Raw genomic sequence first — 20,354 nt, forward strand, 5'->3', positions numbered from 1 at the left:
TTGCCAGGATTGAACGTAATGTAAGCACTGTACCATTCGCATATTTATCAATATTTTTCCACAGGATATCTAGTTGGTGTCTTTTAGAACTAGATCATCAGTATAGCAAAAATCATTGGCCTTACTATTGCCTTTGGAACAGCCAGCTATTTTTTTTTGACTAGTTTTAGAGATAATTTTTCATGAAGGGTATTTACCCCATTTTGCAGCTCCTTTGTATAATTGATTAAAAATATATAACAATTTAGTGATTATCAGAACACTATCATCTCGTAACACTGTTCTCTGAAGCTAAAGATCTGAGGTATAAGGGAAAGGCTGAAGAGACTGGGATTTGACTTCGGATGGGAAAGATGATAGGAGAGAGAGGACATGATCACAATATACACGATCCTGAGTCTCGTGGTGAATGAGACCCTAAAAACATGTAATGTTATCTGTCGTTCTCATGTTATTTCAGACTGCCTACCCGTCTTTCTGCCTGTCTGCCTGCCTGTCTGCCAGCCTGCCTGCCTGTCTGCCTGCCTGTCTAATGGTTGTCTCTCTGCATGGCTATTGGACTGCCTCATGGCTGCAGGTCTGCCTCATGGCTGCTGGTCTGCCTCATGGCTGTTGGACTACCTCATGGCTGCAGGTGTGCCTCATGGTTACAGGTCTGCCTCATGGCTGCCAGTCTGCTTCATGGCTGCCAGTCTGCCTCATGGCTGCCAGTCTGCCTCATGGCTGCCAGTTTGCCTCATGGCTGCAGGTCTGCCTCATGGCTGCTGATTTTCCTCATGGCTGCTGCCAGCCTTCCTTCTCGAATACCTGCTTGCTACCCACCGCGGCATAAAGCATCGTTTTCTGAACTTCAATCGAAGAGCAGTTTTCCAGCGGGCGCCTCACCCTCACTTATTTCGGGGATCTGGCAGCGTAAATTTCCTCGCGGTTGGGAAGAGCGTGACTGGAGTGCCGAGGCTCCCTGCCCTAACCTCCCGCTATATATATAATGCAAACACTGTAAAAGGAATAAAAATAAGCATGCGAAGGCGAAATCTATATTAAATACGCAACAAACATATAAGAGAACGTGATTAAATGAGAACAGCCTATGGCAAAAATGGGCTCACGAATTTTTTTTTCCCCAGAGAAAATTTCCAGGAGAGTTTTCCGAAGTTCTCGACACCGAAGAAGATACCCAGAACACAATACGATTTATAACGAAATTCCCAGTCCACAGTTGTACATGTGAGTCCAGAAGCATAGGTTGTGTATATTCACGGCTCACAACCAAGGTACCCAGGTTCACTCCCCGGGATTTGCAGGCAACTGGTGTGGACTGCATCATGAGAAAGATCAATGTACAGAATTCGTGTCCCCGACAAATTGAAGGCTTTATAATCAACAAACTCGAGACAGCTCATATAAGACTTGAGTGCTCCGCCGCCCACTGACATTCTCTCCATTAACGAGACAACGGGGACAATTCTAAGTGGTATAACGCAAAGTTTGCTTATTTAACAATATGGTGAGGCTAACCCCACGTGTTTAGTGGTGTGTGTGTGTGTGAGCGCACGCAAGCGGGAGTTACACCAAACCCCCAGGTGTTTGGTGGTGTGTGTGGGTACGCGTGTGGTGGGTCTGGCAGAGGGCTTACAACCAATTAGCTGCCGCAGCTGACGCTCACACCACTCCCTAGTCAACTTTCCCCAAGCAACTTGTCAGCTCTGTCAGAATTGGACACAGTGCAAGCCATGTTGGCGGCTGCTGTCAGGCTATCGTGTGTTTGATTGTCTATTGTGACAGGTTGCCATCCTCTATAGTGTGTTGCTTATCTTCCTGATGTCACATCTGTGTGTCGACTATTGTGTCAAGTTTTATTCTTCCGTCTGTCCTGATATCTTGTTTCCTGCCCTGCAAGTCGTGTTATTTCTCCAGGTGAGAAATGAGTTTGAAGCCTCATCAACACTGACTCTACTGACTCTTTCTAATGTCGACTGCCTTCTTCCGCCTCATTCTCCGTGCTAACTGTTGACATTTTGCTGCCGCACATCGCCTTGAGCTGCGGCTCTTTGCTTTCACCACCTTCGGCTTGATTTGGTGTCGGGTTTATAACTTGTCAACCGTGAGAGGGTTATAATGGCCACCACAAGAGCTTAACGAACAAGCAGCAAGTTTACGTAAGACATGAATATTGTTCAGGACAAATGTATTCTCTTAGGTGTATATACACCGAGGAGTGGAGGTGTATATACACACTTCATACACACTTTCCTATGTATAGTTAGTTTGCATGTGTTTATTCTCGTGCCACCTGATTGGTTTAGTTTGAAGTTTGGCTTAAAGCCAATTAACCTCTGAAGGGTTATTAAGGCCAACACAACAGCTTTCTGGGGGTACACCTCTCACTGCATAGAAGAAAATGTATATATGCTGGTTAGCATTGTAAATGTGTGGCCACGTTTGTGGTAGAAAATAATAATAATAATAATAATAAACTGCATATATCCCTATGTGTTTGGAACCTGACGAGGAACGTTGCAATGTGTGTTGCCTACTACCAGTGTTGTTGTTTTAGCTGCAGCAACTTGGAACAAAAAAGTTCCAAGTAGCACGGGCTATAGTGAGCCCGAAGAGGACTTCCATACTATACTGCACCTACAATCCACTTCGGACAAACTGAATTACGTAGATTAATGTAATGGTCAAAATAAATGGTGTATATATAAATGTTGTAATGGCATTTCTTCTTTATTGTCCATTTTATATTGCTCAATTTTCACCAAGAGAGTTTATTTACTTTCTTTGATAAAATGTATTTTTCTTTCATTTTTATTTTCTTTGTTGTCTCTCTTTTTCTATCTCTCCCTCTCGCCCGGGCAGCCGAGGCACGACATAAGAAAAGGTTGAACCTGAATGTTGAATGACTGAGAGTTTGAGGCGAGGATGACAGCACCTAGCTAAAATGTTTACACAGGATAACAAGCTGTTATATATATATATATATATATATATATATATATATATATATATATATATATATATATATACACAATGTTAGCCCTAAGATAACGTATATATTAATTAGGTGTAAGATTGCTTTGACAGGTTAGGTTCTGCTGTTACTTTTAATTTTTCTTATTTTTATTAATAATACAAAACGTGAAATGTGTGGAGCCCCAACAATCATTTTCGTACAATCGACCAAATGTTGTTATAAGCACTACCATTTTAGGAGAATGGGGCTGCCATGTACCTTTACCCCACTTAATGGGGGTCATTAGGGTCCTCAAACCCACTTAGGTGGCCACTAGGCTTTTCAAACTCACTGAAGGTGGCTACAATTGTTTCATATCCACTGAAGGTCGCCACCAGGCTCTTCATATTCATTGAAGAACCTGGGCCCCACCAGGTTTAATAAACCCACGAAAGGGACCACAAGAGACCCTCCATTTTTTGAGAGAATGTCATTTGAGGGAATTTTGGCCCCATGGCAGAGGCAGAAATGCGTTTAACTTTTCAAAACAAAAACAAAAAAGCAGCCCTCGGAGGTAGAGGAATGCGCAGGGAATTCCACTTGTTGACGAGGTAAGGAGAGTTTTCTCTATTTATATGTAGAAATGTATGTATGTAAAAACACATTACCAGAATATTTCGGAAAAAAAAAATTCGTTGAATTTCACGTGTTTTGTAAACGTTGGATATTGTATATTGAATATTAGGTGTTGCCATTTTGGAAATAATAATATTTAGGAAATAATATTAATAATATCTATCCCTATGAGATGTATTTTATTATCTCAATAACCGTACTTGAACTTATGTATTTGTGTAGTTTATGTCAAGATTTACACCAAGTCTTTCGCACTCCTTTGAGTGCTTTAACGAGGTCTGAGTATGTTAGGCTAGCATGAGACTTGCATCTCATCGACTAAGGCATCATCGACTTCGTATTAGTGGATCCATCTATCCGTTGGTGGACGGATAGATGGATGGATAGACTGATATATAAATCGGTAGATAGATTAAAAGCTAGAGTGATAGATAGACTGATCGACAGATAGAAGCACATATGGGTGTATAGAATGGATGGATGGATGTATATATAGATGGATATGTGGATAGATGGATGACTAGATAGATGGGTAGATAGACTGAGCGATGTATAGGTTGATGGATAGATGGATGAACAGATGGAAGATAGATGGATCGATGTGTAGATGGATGAATAGTTGGATAGATAGATAGATGGATGGATAGATGGACAGATACAGTAACAGATAGATTTATAGATACATGGAGATGAATGAATAGACCTAAAAATAGAAGTCTAGATTGATTGGTAGATAGATGGATATATAGATAGATGCATAGATAAATAGATGGATGGATAGAAAGATAGACAGACCAGGGTAACCCCCCCCCCTAATATCAAAAGAAAAAGAGCGGATCTATTTGCAATTCATTATCACAAGGAACGTGTTAGACTTGACCCTTCCTTGATAGATTATTGTCAGGGGTCAGTAGCTGACTGTCAGCCGTCAATAGCTAACTGTCAAGAGTCAGTAGCTGTGACGATTTGTTTAATTCACTGACAAATGAAGAATCTAAATCACAGATTATACATTGCATAATTTTCTTAATTACGTGTTATATGTATCATAACGTTTATAAATATAATGCACAGCAAAAATGGTGTAAATTACTCAGTTATATATCTACAACTATTTATGAATGATTTGATTTACAATTATACAACAACTATTTATGAGTGCATTTTTTTTTACTTGATTTGATTTAAGTTGGTCGTTAAACGGATGGAAGAAGTCCAGTAGGTCGTGAAACAGAGAAAGTACAGTAGATCAATATACAGAAAAAGTACAGCAGATCAAGAAACAGAGAAAGTACAGCAGATCAAAATATAGAAAAAGTACAGCAGATCAAGAAACAGAGAAAGTACAGCAGATCAAGAAACAGAAAAAGTACAGCAGGTCAAGAAATAGAAAGTACAGCACATCAAGATAAAGAGAAAGTACAGCAGATCAAGAAACAGTGAAAGTCCAGCAGATCAATAAACAAGGAAAGTCCAGCAGGTCGTGAAACAAGAGAAAGTCCAGCAGGTCGATAAACAAAGAAAGTCCAGCAGGTCGATAAACAAAGAAAGTCCAGCAGGTCGATAAACAAAGAAAGTCCAGCAGGAGGTCAAGAAACAGAGGGAAAAGGGGGGGAAAACGTCCAGTGAAGAGGCCCGCGAGAGGCCGGCGGGTGACTTAGCATGGGATGTCGTTCATTTATCTCTGGAGAGAGCGTAAACATTAGCAGTTCATTGGAGAGGCTGTTTAAAAGATTTCTGAGGGTGTAAACTTACTAGAACATAGTGGGTCTGGCTGTACGGTTTACAGTTATCCCTGGAGTGGGAAAACTGTAAACTGAACTTGGATACTTCGGAATATATTTTGCCTAAATTACGTGAAAAATGTAAGGAGTAAAATCAATATTTTTTTGCCAGCCAATAATAGCAAAAAGGAACACAAAAGATTCACGTCACAATGTCCTAAAAGTCTATAATTTAAATAAGTGTATTGGAGATGAGTTAAATATTACTTGTGTGTGTACAAAGAAAAGTATAATCAATCAATCAATCATCAATGTTTGCATAATTGCAATATTGAGTCTAGTGTATTTTTAATAGAATTATCCACTGTAAGGAAATAAATGAATTCGCACTCACGTGACATTAATATATCATGGCAGCTAGCAGTCGCTGCCACAGAAAGTTATAACTGTAGTATTATGAAAATATTAAAAAAAAGTGTTAAGTGGTCTCCATTGGTCAACTGTTTGGTGGCTCCGTTGGCCCGCCACCCCACCCCTGAACCGGTTTAAAATAAAAAAAAAGACTTGAAAATGATGGAAAAAAAAGACTGACAGTTAACGGACTGCTGAAGCCCGTCTAGCAAGACTTGCTTGACAAATATATGCTAGTCGGTCAACAAGAAAATAAGCGAAGAAACTTATTAAATTCGGAGGTTTACATGAATTTATATTACTTGTTTAAAAACGAAAAAAAGTCACAAGTTTTTTAATTAGGTGGATCGTGCTCATAAATTCACGGCCCCCCCCCCCTCCTGCCCCCTTTACCCTCACCCTCATCCACCCACAAGCCATCTGCCGAACCCCTTAACCCTTTCTCTCTCCCCTCCCCCCTACACATTAGCCCTTTTCCCCACCAACTTACGGTATAGGGTGTGGAGTACCTCACAGTGTGGAATAAAAATCACACACCGACTGACGATGGACGACATGCTTTACCTCACTCGACTGAACACCAGTGATTAAGATTGACTTAATCAGCAAGTTAGTGAGAATAAGACTCAATACGCCTAGTTAAGATTGTGTCTACGTTTAATTAAGATCTATTGGCTGCGAAGATCATTAAAGAGTTCCCCTCCCTCTGACGATAACGAGCCACAGTGTAGCTGTGACACCGGTTCCTGGTTGGCTCCCTCGCACGGTTCCAGCAACAGGTTCCCCCACGAGGCAAGTGAAGCCAACCGAGTCTCCCCTTAAGAATTTTAGTTGGTTTTAAGTGTAGGAACATTTGTAAATGCTCGCGGGCCCAACCCTCCTCTGTTCTGTGATTGGAAGGGGGAAATATTGCGAGCTACCTCTCCAAAATTCAGGTTTAATTCAGTTTAGAATTAGAGTGAGAAGCAGGCTATATCGAAGGGTCATATATTCCGGCCAGTACTCATTTAGCTATTCTCGCAGGGGGTTATACTTCGACTCCTGGGTCCCATCTGTCGACCTTTTAATGACTGGTTTTCAAGTAACTGTTATATCTCCATTTGAAGTTGAGTCCACCCCCGCCACTTACCCTAAGAGCACATTCCACCTGTTTATTACTCTGACACTGGACACACTTTGTAATATCTTTTGACTTATTTATGTATTTTGTTTCCACCAGTGTCTTCTTGTTCATGTATCACCAATGATATATAGTCTTCTTTTGTTTGCTTTAATTCCTGCGAATTTTGCTTGTGGTTATTTACTAATCAGCGACAACGATGATGTGAGGTCTAACCCCTTTTGCACGGCCTACTAGCCTTGCTTTAACTGTTGCATTACAATTTACTCTTCTTGGCGCTCGAAATCGTTGTTGAATGTTGCCTTAATTAAAATTGTCGATGTAGGCGGCTTCCTCAAATTCTTCTTTCAGTGCATTCCACTTGTTGACCTCTCGTAAAGGGTACGAATATTTCCTTTGACTTCTTTGACTCATTTCCATTTCCAGCTTCCTTCTTATGCTTTCTTGCTGTACTTTCTCTCAATTTAAAGAGGCTGTCCCTGTCCACCTCAGTATTTTGTGTGTTGTGATCATATCACGTTTGTTTCTTCTCTAATATAGAGTTGAGATTTAGCTCCCCTTACCTAACCTCGTAGATTGACTCTCTCGGTGCTCGAACTAATCTTGTTACAAACCAGCCATTGACTGATCACGTCTACCCTGTTACTTCTCCCTTCCAATTTTGTTAGATTTAATTCCTTGTCTCATCGAAACTTATACATTTCATCTTAGGTACGAGTCTAGTGGCATATATCAGGACTTTCCTCAGCGACGTTTTGTGTCTAAATAAATAGCGACCCTATAAATAGCGGCACTAGCGACCCTATAAATAGCGGCACTAGCGACCCTATAAATAGCGGCACTAGCGACCCTACGCTGTGCCGCATATTCCAGAATTGGTATGACGTATGTTGGTTCCATTACCTGTCTCCTAACTTTTTATTTCTCTCCTTGTATTGTTGTGGAGGAGATTGAGTTAGGTCCCTTCTTTATCTGCAATGTCGTTTCCAAATTTCCTCTCCATTTTCCTTCTCACTGAGAATGGAAATAATAAAAGTATTTGAGAGAGCATGAAGTTACTTATTTCTGGGCCTCTGGACTTTGTCGATCTCGTGTTACTATAATCTGTCCATGCTTTCATTCATATACACTTTGCTTCCTTATACCCTTCATATTATAAGATTAAAAATATCCTGTTAGGTCGTCCTTCCACAAAATGGCGTTGTACTGTAGTTTTTGAAAACACTAGTGTTGTGTATTTTATTTTATTGAGAAACTGTGCAGAAATTGAGAGTGTCGTCATACTGTGACAGCCTTGACACAAAAGTTCACGTAAGTACAGCGAGGAGCCGGACCTCTGGAGTGTGAAATGCCACCCATATTCACGGAGTCAAAGGTTTACCCGTTTCCAGAAGTTGTGGCCTTTCGTGGGAACGCGCCGTCTGGGGTGCGTTCCCAAGGAGCACACAAGCCAAGCCAAATTCTTCGGTCCGAGGTCCTACCCTCACACCCATTCCCAGCGTCTCCTGTTGGCGCTAAGCGGGGAGAGAAAAATTGGATTGGGAGGAGTTTTGTCCTTAGGATGGAGTGGCCCCGAACAGGAGGAGAATCTGATGCTCTTGGCACATAAATGGGAAAGGAGATGTTGAGCAGACCTCGAGGAAGGAGTGGGATCTCTCCACACCCCTCCCGACGCTATTGTATCTTTGGGTATCAAATAGATATTCAAGTGTACATCATCACCTTGATCAACTGCTGCGCTGTCCAGAAACACCGTTTTCTGTCATTTTTTTGCCAGGTCATTATTGCAGTGACGTAGCAGCTTAATATTCTCCAGTGAATATCATCACACTGATATGAGCAGTGAGATCTCAGTTGTCAATTATGAATAATTGTTACGGATTGTGTTTGGATGACTTGTGTGTGGATGACTTTATGTGGGTCCTATTATATTTGGATGATTGTTGTGTGTGGATGACTTTATGTGGGTCCTATTGTATTTGGATGACTGTTGTGTGTGGATGAGGTGTGGAGTAACGCTGGAATCGAATTTTATGTCAAATAAATAAGATACTATGAGAAGTGCTTCCGTTAAGTCCCCGTGATTTATTTTGTATTCCCTTTTAATTATAAATATTGTTATATATTCCATTGCGTTTCCCTTTAACTCTATGAACAGCATTACGTGGTAATTATTCATGCTGTCAGTAATTATACAATTCAGATTCTTTGTCAGTAATGTAATTATTTGAATTATTCCAGTTAGTAATTTTTAATTTGATTTTACCAATTTTGAGTATTTGTTATTAATAATAATGGGACTTATTTTGCATTTTTTTTTAGTTTTGTTCACTGAAGAGTTAGATTTAATTTATATTTATGTAACATTGATTTTTTTATTACTCAGTTTCTCATATTAATCTATCTAGTCTGCATTATTTTATTCTTTCTGATGTTAATTAGTTCGGCATATTTATAAGTCACTGTCGTCTTTGAAAGGAATTAAATTTTCCCTTCCCGCGCTAGACTTTCCTCTGAGTTTTATCCCTTAGATATTCTTCATGGAAAGTCTCTCATGTCCTCATAATTTCTCTTTATGGTGTTGTCAACCTTCTACATCCTAATCCCTTTCCTGGACAGTTCGTGCCAAGTTATACCAGAGACTCAAATGTCACTATAGTGATGGCTCAGTCACAACGGGATTTCGAAATTGACTTCCATCATTTCTGACTCATATTGTGTAACAGGTTAAATCTGATAATTTCGTCAATTCCCATCATATTTGTGAACCCACTGATATGTTGACTTCATGTTTTCTGTTGCTGCTTCAGTTAGCTTGATTCTCTATGTATCTCTGCCGTCAATAATGTTCTCCGTTCTCCAGAATAAACTTTCCCCTAGTTGAATTTCCCCATGATTAAGAGTTGAGACCTTTTCCTACATGCCAGTGAGGCAAGCTCGTTTCATGATTGTGACAATTGCTCTGTTGTTAATGTCGTGCTCCTGTCTAAGTCTTCTGTCGTTTTCTGGAGGGTTGCATAACACAGCAACTTGCTCAGTTGTTTCTGTCTCACTCCAGACTGGGTTTTCTGTTGTTGTTTTAGATTCAGCTACTGGGAACCAAAAGTTCCAAGCAGCACGGGCTATGGCGAGCCCGTTGGAGTCTTTTGTTGTTTTCTGTTGGGGATATATATCCAACCAGTCCTCCCAGACAATAGGTTGCCGTTTTTACTTTACCGTAACCAATATCATTGATGCACTCTATTAAGAAAACAAACGACTAAGAATATTCACGTTTTATTTTTATAATGAAGTGGCAAATGAAGAGAACGGGCTGGTATATTACACAGCCCGTTTTTAATACTCGAATTTGTTGTCACAAAATTGGTAACAGTCTGTGCGCTGAACTGAAGAATTACATATAGATGATGGGATAAACTTTCACATTTTCCTAATTATTTAGCGTATTTGAAGGAAACATTGTGTCCACTATTTTGCGTCTCTTATCAGCATGCGACATTGCTGTCTTCCGTTTTCTGCGACCAGCTCTTCTCCTTGATGGAAACGTGGAGTTTGCATGAACGACTAGCTCAATATAGTTGTGTACGGCTGGTGGTATGGGAGTCACTCTGAGTCAGCAATAGATCAAACACGGTCAAAGCTGAATGGTCTCTCTCACGAGGAGAGAGAGCGAGCAAGGGCGAACGGTGCTGCTGTCAGCAACCCGTAACAAACGCACGCTATATTGTCGAAACGAAAAGCAACGGGCTACAAACTTTGTTAGGCGGAAACCCCAAAACAATCGTCACTTCAATTCGTTATACGATGTTAACACGTGCAGGAAATCCCGTGGGAAAAATATCTATTTTAGTCTCTGGTGAATATCTAGCTGAAAACATTTTTTAGGGGGAAACAAAATTAATTTATATTAATTTAATCAAGCCTGACAGAGGTTATCGAAGCAAAAAGAATAGTAAGGATAGGTTAGCTTTTTCTAGTTTTATGTTATTTTTATCCGGTCCCCAGGCACGATTATGACGCGTTAGGAGAAAGTTCACGATATATAAGTGATATATTAATAAAAGATAACTGATCTTTGATTTGCTTTAATATTAATTTAATTGTATAATTCAAAGCTCCGAGGTCTAATTCGACATGACCTTGAGAAAGAGGAATAATCCATTTATTTCACTATTTACCAACATTAAGGGATACATTATCAAAGGTAATTCATAAATAATTTAAAGCAGGAACTCAATGAAATTCACACAGTTTAAGAGATAACTAACAAATTAAATATAAAATTTGCACAACCTCTGCATCTTATGTCAACTTATTCAGGGGTTAGACGGTTTCTACGAGAAAATAGTCAGGCTCTATGGTGGGATGGAATGCCCTTCTATGTATTTTACACCGACACACTTTATATACCGTCTTCCGTTCAGTTTTCAAATTTGTTTAGCATCAGTGTTTTTTTCCGCTGATATAACCAAACATCCTTGACCAGGATTAGACAAGCATTTACCCAACCACTTACGAAACCTGTACATCTTTCCTTAATTATAGTGACTTTGTTTACATATACAGGCGATGAGTCACAATAACGCGGCTAAAGTATGTTGACCAGACCAGACCACACACTAGAAGGTGAAGGGACGACGACGTTTCGGTCCGTCCTGGACCATTCTCAAGTCGACATCGACTTGAGAATGATCCAGGACGGACCGAAACGTCGTCGTCCCTTATCGACTTGAGAATGGTCCAGGACGGACCGAAACGTCGTCGTCCCTTCACCTTCTAGTGTGTGGTCTGGTCAACAATCAATTTACATATACAATTTACAACATTCGAACCATCAACACCCAAGGATAAACAACTTCTCGGTTCTTTATAACATGTCAACAAATCTGTAATGATTAAGGCAAGATGTAAAGGTTTCGTAAGTGGCTGCATAAATGCGTTCATGAATCCTTGCCCAGCGGACTGGTCAATATTTGCACTGCGGCAGTCAAGCTCTATTTTAGGTTCTAACATTCACACGCGTTTATTCGTAGGGGAAACTCGTACAAATTTAGTGCACGGCTACGCCGGCTTCCATGAATACATTACCAGCCAGATGTTAAAGTTATTAACCTATTAATTAAACCCCCCAGGAAATAAATTCATTAAAAAAAGAGTAATAAGATGCAAATTATACCATACGTCACAATGTCAAACAGAGAAACAGATTGCCAGCGAGCACACTCTTCAGCATGGTTGAGTGTGACGCACCCCACAGCATGGTTTGGGTGAAACGCACTCCACAGCATGGTTGTGTACGACGCACTCTACGGAATAGCTGTTTACGACGCAGTCTACAGCATGTTTTTTATGAGATGTATTTTACAGCCTATTTGTATGCGACGCATTCCTTAGCTCAGTTTCATATGACGCAATCACAGCATAGTTGCAAATGATACACTCTACACTATAACATGTTTGTGTATTTTGCATTCTCTTGTCGTTCGACGCTCTCTGTATTAAGTTTGTATATTCTTTCGTTCCACTGTGTGTTTGTACACAGCTTACCTTATAGAATATTTGTATAACATGCACTATATAGCATGTTGTGGGAGAAACTGAAACGGACAACTTTATAATCAAAATATAATTATACGCATTCTAATGGGTCTGACGTGTTTCCATAAAGTACACCCGAGCATCATCAGAGGGAAAGTGAAAGCAAATGGGCAAAGGTATTTCATGCAGGTGTTGCGAGAAGTGAGGCAGTTACCCCTGTCGAAGAGCAGTGTAGAGCAGTGAGGCCAAGGTGACGATCCTGGCCCACGTTAGGCTAGGATTACGTTCAGGATGACACTGGATAGCAATGGTGGTGATCCCGGCCCACGTGGAGCTAGGATGAGGTCCAGGATGGCGCCGCGAGGCGATGGAGGTGATCCCTGCCGGCAGTGGAGGCCCAGCGCTGATCCTTGTCCCCGGCAACTGTAAATGAAGAGAGAAGTTTCCGAGTTGGGACGCCACACTGCCAGATATTGCGTGGCAGAAGGGGAAACTGATTTATTTAACATTTATATAATTACAACTCTAAGACAAAAAATACATATACTGCGCTCGCTCATCAAATGTTTCAAATTAGGATAATTAAAAACAAAATTTTAACGTTTATTTTCAACATTGAGAATATAAAATTCATATAAATACAATATAGGCACTGATATATATATATAGAGAGAGAGAGAGGCTGAACTGAAATTGTAGTAAAGTTGCACCAGCGCCAGGGTAATTATATCCTCTTGCGTATCAAGTGCTAGATAATCAGACAGAATTCAGAGAGCAATATCCCCTGGGCTCTAACTAATTTCACAGCAATATAAACCGCCTATTGGATTGTTATGATTGGAATATATTATAGAGTATTATGTACAAAAGATGCTGTATATTTGTAACTGTGGGATGTGAATTCCAAACCAACCTATAAGAGAGTGTGGCTGCCAAAGGACGGAGGCCAGAGGCTTATGGCTAGCCTCACTAAACTTTGCAGGGTGTGATAGTCTGGGGCGGATATAGGCTAATCGAGATCGGCCCTATTGATGCCCTATTAAGAGGGGGTAAGGCAAAATGGCAACCCCCTCCTCTTCTCCCTCCCACCTCAAAATCGGATTTTTTTTTCACTTGAAAATGATGACGAAGAATTCAGTATTAAATGGAAATGTGTGTCTGTTTGAGGTTGAAAGACGAATGGTGAAGAGGGGAGAGGGTAGGAAGATGGGGAGGGAAGAGAAGGAAGAGAGAGTGACTATCCCGGGCACCGCCGGGTAAACCCTCTAGTGTCATACAGGTGTAAAACATCACCTAAATCATAATGATAACGTTTGGTAAAGAATTTGAACTTCAGTACAAGATATGTATTACGAAAGTTGATAATACTTGTTTTCTTCTCTGTTTGTCCGAGTTATTCATCGTCAGCCTTTGTTGTACGTGTGCTATGCCTGAAACATGTGAAGTATACACATATGAGCTTCAGATGTTTCAGGCCAAGTCGACTATATAACACATTCACCATTAACCACACAACCCCTGACCGTGGGAGGTGAGAGGTTATGGAGACTATATAACACGCCATTAACCACGGCCCATGTTGCTACAGGAGGAGTGCTGGCGTGCGAGCCGGACCAGCTCGTGCAGGGCTGCAGGATCGACGAGGACGCCTGCGTCTGCGGCCTCGGCTGCGACACCACCTTCAGATACTCCACCCGTGACCAGTGCCAGGCCGCCCTCAAGGTGAGTCCCCTGCCTCACGGGGTGTTCAGGTGAGTCCCGTGACTCACGCTGTGCTTCAGCAAGTCTCCTGTCTCATGATGTGCTCAGGTGAGTCAATCCCATGTCTCACGCTGCGTTCCGATGGGTCCCGTGACTCAAGTTCTGCTCAGGTGATAATCTACATCTCTCTGTACTCCAATGAGTTCCCTGCATCATGTTATGTTTGGGTGAGTTTCCTGCTTTACAGCACTGAATGCAACATAGTCGTCGTGTGTGTTGAATGTTCACTTAAGCTGCGTTTCGTGTTATGTATTTTAGTGTTGGACTTAAGGCCAGTCAATTTCTGGAGAGTTATTAGGACCATCTCATTGCATTATACCCCTATTGATGTGATGGGTGTTGGGCTTAAGTCTACCAACCTCTGGAAGTGTTTTAAGTCCATCACAATGCTTACTGACCATCCAGCGAGTATACTTTTTTCCTGGACATAGTACAGGACTAAATTAAACTCAAGTGCAAATACACCGAGAAGTGAGGGACCATATTTGATATACATATCCCTTTTCTGTGATGCAATGAATGATGGTACTCTAACGTAAGCTTACTGATGATATATTTGTTACAGAAGTAAGATTAAATATGCCTTTTGTACATTCACGGTTGGTCGAGTGGTTAAAGAACCGGGTACGCCATGGTGCATGTGCTCCTGGCTGTCTGGGTTCAAATCCTTCTGGGGTGTGGAGTTTTTAGTTTCATATATGCTTGGGCACCATTCAAGCTTGTTCGCATATTATATATATATATATATATATATATATATATATATATATATATATATATATATATATATATATATATATATATATATATTCAGAGTATATTTGAATAATACTCCATCAAACCAAAAACAATAGAAGCAAGTTATATACTCACTATGAGGTTGCCCAAACTCTGTCGTCATCCCACTGTGAGTTTACCATCTTCCTCATCCTTCTGGAGGGACGACCCACGCAGTAACTCTCTCTATAACAATATGCATATGGTTCACAGATTTGCATATTGCAGTCTGCAAATCACATATTGCGGACTGCGATGCCCAAATTGCACCACTAGCCGAAATAATTTACTCGAAGACAGAAAATTTGAAATCACCCCCCTCACTGAAACAAATTTTCGTGTTCCTACCATTATTCATCCAACCAGACATTTATGACACATTCAGACGAATGTAGAACTTCATTTCATGATCCTGAACAAAAGGTAATTTATATGATTATTTTCACGTTAAAATGTATATTTTTTATTCTCCTTTTGACAGTAAGTGTTGTTCGCCACACGTTATTAGGCTGTGGAGTGATCAATAACATCATCAAAAACCATTACTCATATATAAATCACTTAATTGTTAAAATTTAAGTTTCTTTATGTAAATAAAAAATATTGATAATTTTTTAGCATTGGTCATTATAATCATACTTTACTAAATAGCAATGGTCATTATAAGATAGTAAATACACATTGTAGGTATAATTTATGGATTCAAAACGGAATATGAAGCACCAAGCATCAGATAACGCCTGCGGACCTCAGGGTATCAACACCTCTGGGCGTAAAAGATTCACAGTAGCATTATAGTTTGTGATGCGTGACATCTCTTTCCTCAGGGCGAGGTGAGGGACGCATGTGAGGCGAGCCCCTGCGCGCACGGCGGCGTGTGCTCTCAGACAGTGAAGGACCCCGGTTACCAGTGCCTCTGTGCCAACACGGGGCACTACGGACACACTTGCCACAAGAGTAAGTCCCTCCTCTCTTAGCCTGGTTAAGCTGGGGATTGTATGTTAAAACTTGTGGTGTTCAGCTCGCCGACAATCTCTACACACTGGGGGCTCTCTCCCTGTTCCGTCATGGGCTTGGTTCCACAATCCCAGTCACTTTTCCCCCTTCCTCTTCCCTTAAGTTGCTTCTTACATTCAGCATTCCCTTTGCCTGGCATTCTCTCCTGCAGTCCCTCTCATTTCATCCTCCCCTCACTACGTCTCATCCTTCACTCTTACACTTCCCGTCACTATAGATGGTTCACGAGTGTACCTCGTGAACCATCTCTCCATTTTCCATTTGTGAAACCATTTTCCAAAAGTGGAACCATTTTCCACTACTGGAAAATGGTTTCCAGTACTCACTGGAATTTTCCACAACTCACACTTTTAGTGTGAGACTAGTGGAAAAACAGAATGCGCTTAAGGAGCAGGTTGTGGAAGCAAATTCTATTCATAATTTTAAAACTAGGTACGATAGGGAAATAGGACTGGAGTTATTGCTGTAAACAGCCGATGGCTAGAAAGGCGGGATCCAAGAGTCAATGCTCGATCCTGCAGATATAAATAGGTGAGTACACACACACACACACACACACACACACACACACACATTTGAACTCCAGTTGATTAGCAGTTAAGAGGCGGGACCAAAGCTAGCGCCACACCCAACTAGCCAGCACCACAACCAACTAGCCAGCACCACACCCAACTAGCCAGCACCACAACCAACTAGCCAGCACCACACCCAACTAGCCAGCACCACACCCAACTAGCCTGCACCACAACCAACTAGCCAGCACCACAACCAACTAGCCAGCACCACAACCAACTAGCCAGCACCACACCCAACTAGCCAGCACCACAACCAACTAGCCAGCACCACAACCAACTAGCCAGCACCACAACCAACTAGCCAGCACCACAACCAACTAGCCAGCACCACACCCAACTAGCCAGCACTAGCCAGCACCACACCCAACTAGCCAGCACTAGCCTGCACCACACCCAACTAGCCAGCACTAGCCAGCACCACAGCCAATCGTGACGACCGTGCACAATATTTTACTCAACCTGTAAATCTCTCCCCAAAACGGAAAACGAAAGGCCTGGAGGGGCTCCATTAGCCGAGTCCATCGCTGGTGTATAATGCCTCTTGAGCTCTGCAAAATTTGCTTCACGTCCCGCAGGGAATTTCTCGAGATTTATACCCTCGGAATTTATTATTTTGAGGGTACAGAAAACTGATTTTATATGAACCTAATACTATATATATATATATATATATATATATATATATATATATATATATATATATATATATATATATATATATATATATATATAGTGACTCAAACTCGCGTTCTGGTAAAGCAAAGACGCCTGCTCAAACCGACTCGGTCATGATGATACAAAAGTCGACCAACCCATAACTCTACTGAATTCACTGGGAGGGTCTGGAACCCCCACACCCAAGCCCAACTTGGGTTTTTACAGTCGATCCAGCCACACTCTGGCCTGCGGTATGGTGTTCCCACTCTTACGTCTCACTCAGATCACAAAGAAATCAAAATAGCGTGATATATCACGTCATTTTGATTTCTTTGTGATCACAAATTTCTCCGGTGTTCCTATAGGTTTCTCCTGGGGTATCTATTTACTACTAAGTGAATAGAGGCATTACGTGAAAGGAAATGTGTTCAATCATATCTGTCCCGGCCTGGAATCGATCCCAGGACTCTCGCTGGTGAGTCGACAATTAAGGAGACCACTGTCCAGGGGCCAGATTTACGAAACATTTACGCAAGCACTTACGAACCTGTACATCTTTTCTCAATCTTTGGCAGCTTTGTTTACAATTATTAAACAGTTAATGAGCTCCGAAGCACCAGGAGGCTGTTTATAACAATAACAACAGTTGATTGGGACGTTTAGTAAACTGTTTAATAAATGAAACCAACGTCGTCAAAGATTGAGGAAAAATGTACAGGTTCGTAAGTATTTGCGTAACTGCTTCTGAATCTGGCCCTAGAGCCACGGACCACTCCTTTTAAACATTTACCAAATAAAACTTAACTATTTATTTGTTAACTTTCTGCATTATTTTGACACAAGTAGGACCTGTCAGCACAGTAATAGAGCACTGTAGAAGAGGCGGAAACATCATAGGACCGCTACTCTGTAATTTCCTGCCGACATATATATATGGAGAATGTTGTTGGAACTAGAGTGGAAATTTTTAAGAGAGTACTGGACAAGTTTCTCATGGGGGTTACTGGATCAGCTATGGCTATGTCGACTGCTTCTGGTATAATAGCTAGATATGGCTGGCTATTATGGCTATGTAGACCTGAGAGCAATAAAGGCAAACAGCCTCACAGACCAGGCGGTCAACAGGGAATGCTGGCCACAGGCTAGGCTAGGCTAGGCTTTCAAAACACTCGAAATCGTCAAATAGGTAGACTCACCAATACGATGTGCCTTTAGCTCTCAAATGAATCTCTTATGAGGTAGATTATCAAAGAATTGTCCTACGTCAAAGAACAAAAATGTGACAATCATTTATTAACCCCGAGTGGCCCTTAGTAAAACCATGTTGTTAATCCCTTATTAATTCTATACTTTTTAAAAAGTGAAGAAATGTCTTTTGCAATTTAGCCTACAACAGACGTTAAGCTAATTGGGACGATAATTCCACGCAAGAGATTTATCTCCGTTCTTAAAAAAACGGCTCCAAATTTTGAACCCTCTACGACTGGTATTGTGTTCAACTCTATTGATTTATTAAATATTCAAGACAAAGGCTCTCCATCCTTTATTCTGTACATCTTTTAACGCTCTGGAAAATTCTTTTTACTGACAAAAACTAGGGCGTTTGAGAGCTGTGTGGACAGCGCTTCGGATTCGTAGTCCTGAAGTTCCGGGTTCGATCCGCGGTGGAGGTGGTGACAAATGGGCAAAATGTTTCTTTCACCTTGATGCATCTGTTCACCTAGTAGTAACTAGGTACCTGGTAGTTAGACAGCTGCTACGGGCTGCTTCCTGGAGGGGTGTGTAACAAAAAGGAGGCGTGGTCGAGGACCGGGCCGCGGGGACGCTAAGCCCCGAAATCATCTCAAAATAACCTTGAGAAGATAACTTTGAGGATTTGTTGAACTTTCATTTTCTATTATTTAATATCATCGGTAACCACTAAATAAGTCAGCTATTCTTCTCCACTTTCATAGATTTGTTGAGCTGCCGGCATAATGTAAAGTTTTCTCGAGTAAATTCATTGGCAAAATACGTATTACCATTCATTTCTTTGTCATTATTATTTACCTGAATCGTTTCAGTATTCAAAGACACAATCTACCCCTTAATCTTTGTTTCACAGACCTGCAGGAAAAAAAACCCTTTGAGATAGGATTTGTCTGTCCAGCTAACTTCACGTACTTCATTATTCATTATGTTTTCTTATTTCGTTTAAACCATTTCTTATTAGTTTTACAAATTGTTGCTTTAGGCAGCGTTTCTCAACGAAGGTAAACTAAAAGAGCCTTGAGAGATAAGAGACGGTGTACTGCTGTGGTGACGGTGCCCGATCAATGGTTAGTTCTATAAGAGGTTTTGTTTCTCTTATGAGACAAGAAAATGATGCTGTTGTCACAACACTGCTTTCTTCAGTGCTGCTGATTTCAAAATATCTTGCAGATCAATTGAAAAAAGTTTTTAACGATGCTTCAAAAATAGTCAACTTTATTAAACAAGGACCAGTTCACTCCAGAATGTTTAAAAAAGCTGTGTGAAAATCTGGACAAAGGGAATATAAATCTCTTACTACATGCTGAAATCCGGTGGCTGAGTAGAGGAAGAGTTCTAAATAGGGGTGCTCGAGTTGAGGGATGAATTGCAGGAGTTCTTTCAAGAAAACAATAAGCCAAAATTTGGCCAGCAGCTTTGAAGATGAAGAATGGTTGCAGAAGCTAGCCTACTTAGCAGACATTTTTGATCACATGAATAAGTTGAACAAGTCACTGCTAAAGTCATGGAGAAAATGTATTGACTTCAAGTGAGAAAATTCTTGGATTTAAAAAAAGATTGAATCTTTGGAAAAATTATATTCCAAAAGAACATTTTGAAATGTTTTAACTACTACTGAGGCTCCTGAGTGAAGGAGGCTATCAGCAAATTTCAAGTCTTATTGAAACCAATCTGGAAGAACAGTTGATCAAACTCGACCATTATTTTGTCTTTTCTTTCAACACAAGTGTGTGATTGGGTGGGAGATCCATACTCTGAATATTCTGATCGTCCTGAGAGCGTGACTTTAAGAGATGAGGATTTTCCTCAGAGAATTTCCTCACTTAACTTATACACGGTATGTTTAATCTGATTTGCCTGTGATGCTCAGTGTCTATTCCAAGGTTATTTATTATTGTCTTCCTGTTAGGGAACACGAAGTCTATAAAACT

General features: G+C 40.8%; 1 protein-coding gene across 1 annotated transcript in view; it reads left to right on the forward strand.

The window, feature by feature from the left end:
• The window catches only part of LOC123760303 (uncharacterized), a 107,133-nt gene that overhangs the window by 78,455 nt on the left and 8,324 nt on the right, over positions 1-20,354 (forward strand). Inside the window, exons 4-5 of the mRNA XM_045745874.1 lie at positions 13,974-14,107; positions 15,751-15,880. Of these exons, the coding sequence (XP_045601830.1) occupies positions 13,974-14,107; positions 15,751-15,880 (264 nt within the window). The remainder of the gene's footprint in view (positions 1-13,973; positions 14,108-15,750; positions 15,881-20,354) is intronic.

This window comes from Procambarus clarkii, chromosome 39 (assembly GCF_040958095.1).
Source record: "Procambarus clarkii isolate CNS0578487 chromosome 39, FALCON_Pclarkii_2.0, whole genome shotgun sequence".
NCBI lineage: Eukaryota > Metazoa > Arthropoda > Malacostraca > Decapoda > Cambaridae > Procambarus > Procambarus clarkii.